This window comes from Sphaerodactylus townsendi, linkage group LG09 (assembly GCF_021028975.2).
Source record: "Sphaerodactylus townsendi isolate TG3544 linkage group LG09, MPM_Stown_v2.3, whole genome shotgun sequence".
NCBI classification, from domain to species: Eukaryota; Metazoa; Chordata; class Lepidosauria; order Squamata; family Sphaerodactylidae; genus Sphaerodactylus; species Sphaerodactylus townsendi.
The window spans coordinates 71,038,407-71,048,962 of record NC_059433.1 but is presented as its reverse complement, the minus strand read 5'-3'; the positions used below and the strand labels follow the sequence as shown (position 1 = coordinate 71,048,962).

The following is a 10,556-nucleotide window of genomic DNA, read 5'->3' as shown; positions in this document are numbered from 1 at the left end:
GCAGCTAAGCAAATATCACATTAAGACAACAAACATGAAGGCTACCGATCTCTTTTTTCCCCTGCAAGAATCATCGTAGAATTGTAGAATGGTAGAGTTGGAAGAGACCACAAGGACCATCAAGTGCAACCCCCTGCAATTGAGAAACACACAGTCAAAGCACTCCTGTTCGATGGCCATCGAGCCTCTGTTTAAAAACCTCCAAAGAAGGAGACTCCACCAAAGAAGGAGTCTTCTCCAAAGGAGGAGATTTTGAGGTAGCGTATTCCACTGTCGAACTGCCCTTACGGTGAGGCAGTTTTTCCTGATGTTTAGGTGGAATCTCTTTTCCTTCACCTTGAACCTATTATTCCTGGTCTTAGTCTCTGGAACAGCAGAAAACAAGCTTGCTCCCTCACCAACATGGCATCCTTTCAAATATCTAAGCATGGTTATCGTGTCACTTCTTAACCTTCTCTTCACCAAACAAAACATGCCCAGCTCCCTAAGTCTCTACCTCACAAGGTGTGGGGAGAGGAAGGGAAGGAGTTTGTAAGCTGATTTGAGACACCTTAATGGTGTCTCAAACTTCAAACTCTTCTTCATCGAGGTTTGTGAACTTTTGTGGAACTGAACTTGAGTCTCTAAGATCTTAGTCTGATGTAGCTGCTATGCTGCACTGGCTATCAGTACATATAATGGAACCCAATATCTTTTCCTTGATTCACTCTGAGGTTGAAGTACTGTATAGGCTTAGGGGCAGGGAGGTCAATTTGAGGCCCTCATGTAGGGCCAAGAGCTCCTCTGCATCCAAATTCATACTGGATCTTTCCCAATAGCGTCCCTACATCTGGATCTGTTGTTGAAAGAAGCCACATAGGTCTGTGGATTTCGTGAAAGGATTCCTGTGATTAGAAAACAAGCGTGTGAGAGAGACGGAGATTTGCCCGTTATTACTCCTCTCTCGCAGCGGACCTTTGACTTCTCTTTCATGCTGTGTTTGGGGATCCTGTAGAACACAGGTGTCAAACTTGCGGCTCTGCAGATGTTATGGACTACAGTTCCCATCATCCCCTGCCAGCATGATGCTGGCAGGGGAAGATGGGAACTGTAGTCCATAACATCTGCAGGGCCACAAGTTTGACACCTATGCCGTAGAAGCAACACTGGGAGGGGAAGTATTTTCATCTTCAGTGGGAGGTGAGAAAGCTGGACTCTGGGCAGAAGTTTTTGGATTTGTCCAGCCGTGCATTCCGTGAAAGATTCTTGCTCAGATAGATGGACTTCAGCTTGTTTTCGTCCATCACTGGGGAAGCATGGGCCAGCTCTAGCCACAGACATCCTTTTCTTGTGGCTAGTTGGCTTATATGTTATATGAACAATGGATAAGTTAGAAAGCAGCTTCTCAGTGCTGAAGTGATTTAGAGTTTTCTAAGCAGGTGTTTGGGTGCTTTTCTTTGCTGAACAATAGCTTCCACTGAGAACTAAAGCGGTAGCTCGTATGGTCTGGACATCTATCAGGTATCTAATGTGAAGTTAACGCATCGTGGTTGCCTTGTAACGTTTGTCAGTGATTGGCAGTTAATAAATGCAGCCACTCTTGGACAAACTATCTCTATTTTCCAGTTAAAGTGACAAACTCTCTCTTAATCACCTATTTTCCAGCTAAAGCGACAAACTATCTTTCAACCATCTATTTTCCAGTTAAAGTGACAAACTATCAGCCACCTGTTTTCCAGTTAAAGTGACAAACTACCTTTCAGCCATCTGTTTTCCAGTTAAAGTTCAGTTGCAGCCCTGCCCTGTGTGTGATTTGAAAGTTAAAGGGAATGTCCCGTTGAAAGTTTTCTCTACCTTTTCTTTTCCATTTTCAGAGCTAACGGAAGTAGGGAATAGAACTCGTCAAAATGAGCAGGAAGCCCCCGAATCGCCCTGGGATCACATTTGAGATCGGTGCTCGTTTGGAAGCATTGGATTACCTCCAGAAATGGTATGAAAGCTGGTGCTTGTAGTTGGTTGAGATCCAAAATGACCTCATGCGCATTACTTGAGGGGCCCAGCATATTTTCTTTAAAATATATTTCTGTCTCTGAACTAGTCGGAGACAGTCTTCTGGTAGAGCCATTGCCACTCGGACTATTTTGAAGATTACTGATCTGGTTATTTTTGGATGGAACTTTAGTGCCAACTTTAGTGTCGTTCTTTTCTGTGCGTGTTCTGTGCGTGGTAATAGAAGAATCATTATTTCCATGTGTCAGGATACTATAGAAGACAGGCAGTTCTGGATGTGAGCGAGGATGATTGATAGGGTTATATCTGGGAACCTTGGCATAATGTGTGTGTGTGGGGTGGGGAGATATCATATTTGGGCCAAGGCAGTTTGGAATGCAAGGGACTGTCCTTGAAAATTATAGAAACTTAAGCTACTGCAGAGTTCTGCAAAACTACTTGGAAATAAATACAGCATGAACTTATTCAGTTTCCAGTGGGCTTTCTGTTTGCTTCTGAGCCGAATTCAAGGTACTCGGGTGAATGTTTAGAATCCTTCACAGCCTATATCAGAAAGTCCTCTCCCTATATCAGCCCTCATTTTATTTGCATTCTTGAGATCTAACCTGTTTCTCCTTCCCTCGCCATGTAAGGAAAGAACATTTGCTGTGAGAAACGGTTTTCCAGCTGTTTCTACAAGGAAGGATTGCTGGGCGTCGTCCCCCCCCCCAATACTGTATTGTATCACATTTATTGATTTCAGTAGAGTTGGAGGTAAAAGTGTAAACTGTATTTTTGGCTGGCGTTTGGCTTAATGGGTTGGTTTTAATTGATTTTGTTTCCGTTCTTTTAATTATTATGATATGAGTTCGACATAGTGGTAAATGATTCTAAGTTGGAAGCTGCTTATTTTTTCTTCCAGTGTTTTTCCACCCTTCGCTCATCTTCTTGTACCTCCTGTTTGGAGTTTTTGGCTTTAGTACCTATTCTTGTTTGATTGTGGGAATTGCAGGAACTGACGCGGTAGTTGAAATTCTTTTGGGTGTGTTTGATGTGGCTGGGACAGAACTGATTTCTGGGGAAAATAAAGTGTACTTAGAGTCTCGTTCAGTGTTGTGACTGTGTTGTTTAGCCTTTCGTCTGGGAAGAAATGAACTACGTTGCATTTGGGTATTTATGTCCCCAATTCACTGTGTGTACTTCTGAAAACCCTGGAGCAAGTTCATTATGGACAACTTTATCTGGTTGGATGCATTAAGAATTTATTTATTTATTTATTTATTCATTTGGGATTTGGTCAATTCCATCTTCATTGGTCTGAATTGGAGCTGTAATGGATAAGGCACTATGCCTATATTACCTTATAAGTTGTTTCTAACCTTATGGCAGAGGTGGGATCCAGCAGGTTCTCACCAGATCCAGAGAGTGGGTTACTAATTATCTGTGTGTGCCGAGAGGGGGTTACTAATTGGGTCTGCTTTTCCGTTAGAAATTCCATTAGGTCCAAAAATCATAAAGTCCTGTTGTTTCCTATATGGCTGGTTAGCGAAGGTAGAAAACGGAATAATTCTCCCTGTTGGGCTGTTTTGAACACATGTTTTAGAAATATGGTAAAGCTCCTTGTTTAAGGAAAGTATCCTTCTTTTGATTTCTAGAAACAAAATTGAGTATTTGACAGGCAGTCAATGAGAGGAGAAGTAGTTGTTTCTGTTGGCAGTAGACGATAGGGCTTGCTATAATGAGTTTGAATTATGGACAGAAAGATACCAGCTGGAAATTAGGAACTTTTTTTTACAGTAAGAGTTTTTTACAGTAACAGAGAAACTATTAATGCCCCGCCCCCAGAATGCCCGGCCACGCCCCCGTTGTGCCCCGCCCAGCCCCACTGGTGCTACTGTTTGAATCCCACCACCATGGGAACCTGTTACTAAAATTTTTGGATCCCACCACTGCCTTAAGGCAGTACTTTGGAGCATAGTACAAGTTATAAAGTATACTGTAACCCTCTGAATCCCAGTGCCAATATTGTGGAAAAGCCTCTGTGTCATGTTTCTGGATCTCCAGAAGAACTGGTTCCCCGCTGTCTGAGACAAGACGCTTGACTCGATGGGCCCCTGGTCTGATCCTACAGAGCTCTTTTTTGTTTTCTAATAAATATTCTTAATTTGTCTATCTAGATAAATTCTTTGGATGATATCTGCAGCACTTTTGTTTCTCATTTATTTAAACATAGTAAGAAATTACTGTTCGCTTCATTTCTCACTGGAATTCAAACAGGTCCGTTGGAGTTTTTAGGTATTTTTAGTGTTTTTTTCCTTTTTGGCCTGTAGGGGGCGCATTTTAAAGTTGGTGGCACTAAAATTGCAGGGTATCTTCAGGAGACTCTCCTCATGATACCTCCCAGGTTTGGTGAAGTTTGGTTCAAGGGGTCCAATTTGGTGAAGTTTGGTTCAGGGGGTTCAATTTGTTTCCAATGGGAGCTAATAGGAGAGGGGGGCTACCCCTTTGATGGTCCATAAAATTGCACCCCCTGAACTAAACTTCACCAAACCTGGGTGGCATAATTAAGAGAGTCTCCTAAAGGTACCTTGCAATTTTGGTGCCACTAGATTAAAAAATGCGCCCCTGACAGGCACCCCAAGAAATGTCCCCAGATTCTCTCTTTGAACTGACCTGGCTCCATTGCAGTCAATGGGACATTTTTGGGTGTGACAAAGGTCTGCTTCTACAGCTGAATTTATTTAAGGGGAAAGACACAGCTACATTTTACCACTTCGTTGTGGTAACTTTGGTGGACCAGAATGATTTAAATGTTTTTTTAATTTGCTCCCCCGCTTCCTTTTTTTTAACCCAAGAACAATAGAAACAAGAAGAAGAAGAAGAGTTTGGATTTATATCACCCCTTTCTCTCCTATAGGAGACTCAAAGGGGCTTACAATCTCCTTGCCCTTCCTCCCTCACAACAAACACCCTGTGAGGTAGGTGGGGCTGAGAGAGCTCCGAAAAGCTGTGACTAGCCCAAGGTCACCCAGCTGGCGTGTGTGGGAGTACACAGGCTAATCTGAATTCCCCAGATAAGCCTCCACAGCTCAAGCAGCAGAGCAGGGAATCAAACCCGGTTCCTCCAGAGCAGAGTGCACCTGCTCTTAGCCACTACACCACTGCTGCTCCTACTACACCACTGCTGCTCCCCATGCACGTTAAAGTGGTGAACAAACCTCTGTTGGTGGTTACATATACCGTTTTCTGGAATCTCCCATGGAATAGTTTGTGGTTCAGTCCTGCATTAACTGCGTAAGTTTGCTCACTGGGTTGGTTCAGATGATCTGTAAACCACTCCCTCATTTTGCTACCTTCTCCATCAAGGGCTGGCTTCATTTTCAGTTTGAAGCTTGAACTGCAAACCGTGGTTTTGAAGTGGATTTCCGGGACTCCTTCAGAGGGCAGCTACTAAACAATTAGATGACCTCTGGATGATTTAGGGCCAGTCACATTCTTTCAAGTTAATCTACCTCACAGGTAGTGGTTGTAAGAAAACAGAGGAGGAGAGTAAAATAACGTTTTCCCCGGTAAGTTCAGGGTTATATTCAATTAAAAAAATGTGTCATTTTTGTGCCCCCGAACCATGTTTACCTTTATTTTCCCCATGTTTAATGACCCGTTAGAGATTTGTTTAATGCACATCTCAGATCACAGAATATTTGCTGAACACACCAGCAACTTGAAGATTTAGAATTTGAGGTGTCAAAACTTATCCTGTTATAGAACTGTCGGCTGTCCACTTTCACATCTGTCAGGTAATGCACTTTCAACCCACCTTGGCAGTCGTCTGCAACTGGATCTTCCTGCGCGAAACAGGAAAATCCAGTAGCAAACGTCTGCGAAGGTGCACGCCAGTTTTCTTAATAAGCTTCTCCATCAATTTGCAGTTGAGAACTAAAAATAATTCTCTGGGATGCCAGATCATGGATTTGTTTATCCTCCTGTTTTTTGCTCCCAGTAAAGACTTAAAAGTGGCTTACGACATCATTTCCTCCCCTGCAGTAGCCCTTTACAGTGGCGTAAGTGGGAGTTTCTTGGGCATAAAATTGGCATTGTTAAATTTCTGCGTTGTTCAGGGTTCCCCCCCCCCCCTGCAAAACATGTGAACCTTATATATGAAAGTATATCCAGTTCAAAAAGAAAAAGTGAAACCTTTTGTGTTGTGAATAATGGAATAGGGTCAGGAAGGGGCACCTCCACCCTGCTTAGTGAATGAAGAAGAAGAGTTTAGATTTATACCCCACCTTTCTCTTCTATAAGAAGAGTTTGGATTTATATCCACCCCCCCTTTCTCTCCTGCAGGAGACTCAAAGCGGCTTATGAACTCCTTTTCCTTCCAATCCCAACAACAGAACCCTTGTGAGATAGGCGGGAGAGCTCCAAGAGAACTGTGATTGGCCCGGCAGGCTTCATGCTGGGAAATATCAGATAAGAGTCCACCACTCATGTGGAGGAGCGAGCAATCAAACGTGGTTCTCCAGATTAGAGTCCAGCTGCGCTTAGCCACTATACCACGCTACCTCTCAGAGAGAAAGGTGTGTTGGGCTTGCTCTTAAAAAAAAAAAGCAGAAGAAACATTGGATTATTCCCCCCCCCCCACTGTTTGTGTTGGAAGTGAAGGACTTTACACTGTTAATTCTGTTTCCTGGGGTTTTTGTACTGGAGAGCTAGTGGCTAGTTAGGGACCTAGGGATTTGACACCTTTACTCTATCATGCTGGTTCTATCCCTTTGATGTTAGACTGATACTCTCAGGGACTTCCTTCCTTCCGGCTTCTTCCTTGACCCCTTCTCCATTCTTCTTCCTACCATGCCTAGAGAGAGGATGGATGCTCCACGCGTCCATCTCCATCCAGCTAGATTAAGATAGCATAGTGACTCTATCTACCTTTCTATCCAGAATGGAGTTCACTAATAAATACTCTTTTTATTAGACTAGAAACTATAACTGACTCCGACTTTCTTTTGTGTAAGCTTGCCGTACATTGGGATCCATCACGCGCACGCACGCACACGAGGTAAGGCTTCTGCTGTGTTCTAGCCACCCGTGCCGCTCTGCTAACTACGAATAGGGATAATCTCCAACTACCAGGAGCACTTATCCCAACAGTTTGGCCATATAATTAAAATACAAATATTATTCCTGCAATTGTGTCATGTGGATCTCGAAAACAGTACATAGTAATTTTCAGGCCTGCCTTGTATGTCAGCACCCAGATTGCAATTACTTCTCAAAATCTGAATAATAAATAAAAATAAAATCTCACACCTGCTTATGAAGCTGCCTTCTCCTGAGCCGAGCTATCGGCCTGTCTGAGCCAAGCAGGCAATACCGTCTGCTCTGACTGGCAGCCAGCCTTCTGCGGAGGACTTTTCCATCATCTGCCACAAAATCCCCCCCCCCTCTTTTTTTAAAGTGGAGAAGCCAATGGCTGATTCTGGAACCTTCTGCACGCAAAGCTGTTTCTGTGCCACAGAGGCACCTTCCGCACACGCAAAATAATGCGTTTTCAAACCACTTTCACAACTGTTTGCAAGTGGGTTTTGCTATTCCGCACAGCTTCAAAGAGCACTGAAAGCAGTGCATTATTCTGCGTGTGCGGAATGAGCCTGAGCCACAGCCCTTCTCTTCACCAAACTAAACAACCCCAGCTCCCTAAGTCTCTCCTGATAGGGCTGGATTCCAGACCGTTTACCATTTTGGTTGCCCTCCTCTGGACCTGTTTCAGCTTGTCATAAGAACATAAGAACATAAGAACATAAGAACTAGCCTGCTGGATCAGACCAGAGTCCATCTAGTCCAGCATTCTGCTACTCGCAATGGCCCATCAGGTGCCTTTGGGAGCTCACATGCAGGATGTGAAAGCAATGGCCTTCTGCTGCTCCTGCTCCTGAGCACCTGGTCTGCTAAGGCAATATGCTTCTTGAATTGCGGTGCCCAGAACTGATGTTTACCACGTGTTCATGACAGAGATAACTTATGGTATGTGCAGAGCTGAGTGTCTGTGATGTGCACGTGAGCAGAAAGTCAATGTTTTCAGCAGAGTGATGGGATGGGTGCTGGCCAACCCACCCTAGTTTGAATTGTTATGGTCCCCAAATGGATTCCAGCCCTACGAAGAGAGACTTGGGGTGCTGGGTATGTTTAGTTTGGCGAAGAGAAGGTCAAGAGGGGACACGAGAGCCATGTTTAGATATCTGAAGGGATGTCATGTTGGTGAGGGAGCAAGCTTGTTTTCTGCTGCTCCAGAGTCTAGGACCAGGTGAAGGAAAAGAGATTCTACCTAAACATCAGGAAAAGCTTCCTGACAGGGAGGGCTGTTCGACAGTGGAATGCGCTACCTCGGAGTGTGATGGAGTCTCCTTCTTTGGAGGATTTTAAAGAGAGGCTGGATGTCTGTCTGTCAGGAGTGCTTTGATTATGAGTTCCTCCATTGCAGGGGGTTGGACTTGATGGTCCTTGTGGTCTCTTCCAACTCTATGATTCTGTGACCCCCAGCTTGAGTTATTTAACTTCTAAAAAAACCCCAGAAACATGCAGCAGTTCAGCTGAAATTATTTGATTAAAATGAGAAGTTCTGAACTGAACACTCTTTTAAAAAGGAAGTATTGAAGCCCAGCTTTGTTAAATCTTAAATGGAAGGAATATTGTGAGCTGGGAAGCAGCTGCGGTGGAATACCAGAGCTTTGTAAGGATCAAGAAGTACATCAGGTTCTTCCTGGAACAATCTAGGAAGGGTGTTCATACAGAGGGAAGCTGTATGAAAAGGCTTCTAGAAGATGACAGTCCTAACATCACAGGTGGCGCAGTTCAGCGCCTATATCCATGGTGGCGAACCTTTGGCACTCCAGATGTTATGGACTACAATTCCCATCAGCCCCCACCAGCATGGCCAATTGGGAATTGTAGTCCATAACATCTGGAGTGCCAAGGGTTCGCCATCACTGGCCTATATTGTTAAAAGACGTAGACATAAACCGGTTAACACAAATTAGCGGGAGGCTATTTGGAGTATCGATTTTCTACCTCAGTTTTATACATCACTTGTGCTGTCAGTTTTGAGATCTGATTTTATCTTAACGGTTTTAACATTCTGCATTTGTAAAAATTTTCACCGTTTAAACGGTGCTCCTAAATTTTATTTGGAAATTGTATATTGTGGTTTTATACTCCATATTTAATAATTTCTGGTCTTTGACCGCAACGAAGCTGATTGATTGATAACCACTGCACTACGCTGTATTGCCGTGGTGGCTAGAAAAGAAAAACTCCAACTGTCACTCTTCTGAATCTGCCACTTTCCTTGATTCGGGTGACCTCTGTAGAAGATTTTGATGGAAGTCTGAGCATTTCTGCTGAAACATACACCTGTGAGCGAGCAGAACTTCTCCGATTGCTCGGGGCATGGTGGGAGGCAGGGAGGAGGAGGAGTTTGGATTTATATCCCCCTTTCTCTCCTGCAGGAGACTCAAAGGGGCTTACAATCTCCTTGCCCTTCCCCCCTCACAACAAACACCCTGTGAGGTAGGTGGGGCTGAGAGAGCGCCGAGAAGCTGTGACTAGCCCAAGGTCACCCAGCTGGCGTGTGTGGGAGTGCACAGGCTAATCTGAATTCCCCAGATAAGCCTCCACAGCTCAGGCGGCAGGGCTGGGAATCAAACCCGGTTCCTCCAGATTAGATACACGAGCTCTTAACCTCCTATGCTACTGATCAGAAGCAAGTTGTGGGCGTTAGAAAGCACTCCAGCAGCTGACTCGTTTGATGCTGCGTGGCAGCATCTACCATAGATGAGGAGGTCTGACTAATTTGCCAGGCGCAAAGCGATGTGTGAAACACGCTGCGAGAATTGTGCTCCGGGCTGCTTGAGCGAGCCACGTCTGTCTAGCGGTCCTGGAAGAGCTTGTGGCTGACGTAAGTTTCTGGGCAAGATCGTTTCAAGTCGTTTGCCGTCTGTTTAAACGTGCGAAATGATAAATATCACTGGGAGACTGTCAGAATGAGAGAATTTCTGAATACGAAGGAGGGTTGTAAATGGGTAAAAAGATTTGAAGGTTATGGAAAGTTTGTAACCTAAGAAGGCATCGCTGAAATTCTTAAATGCCTTTCTTGTCCAACATCTGCAATGTATACAGTCTTCCTGAATACCAGGCTAGCAAATAGATATACTGCAGTTTCCTCCAAGTAACGAGTAAAGGACATAATTTGAAAGCTTTTTGGTCTTTTTTCAGGTCATTCGTGACCACTGGACATTTTCGTAGTAATTTTTGTGAACACACCATGGGACATACATTTATCATGTGATGCTGGTACTTTGACTCTTCTATGTCAAGAAATCTGCTAATAATGCAGGCTTATCAGTGCCGTTATCCATATGTATGTTTGGATGCCATATCACTATTAAAATAAGAGTAAATGTTCTAACAGTGTCAATAAAATATCCCAATCCGAGCGATCAGTAGCTGCAACAGAGTGATCGGGCCATTAACTATGATGATTCAGGATTTATGAACTCTGCCTGAGTTTGACTTTGGTGGAAAGTGCTGTC

General features: G+C 44.0%; 1 protein-coding gene across 4 annotated transcripts in view; it reads left to right on the top strand.

Annotated features, from left to right (window-relative positions):
- The window catches only part of PHF20L1 (PHD finger protein 20 like 1), a 76,186-nt gene that overhangs the window by 1,939 nt on the left and 63,691 nt on the right, over positions 1-10,556 (top strand). For all 4 annotated transcript variants that reach the window (XM_048508050.1, XM_048508049.1, XM_048508048.1 and 1 more), the window contains exon 2: positions 1,854-1,969. In XM_048508050.1, the coding sequence (XP_048364007.1) occupies positions 1,887-1,969 (83 nt within the window). In that variant the 5' untranslated portion in view covers positions 1,854-1,886. The remainder of the gene's footprint in view (positions 1-1,853; positions 1,970-10,556) is intronic.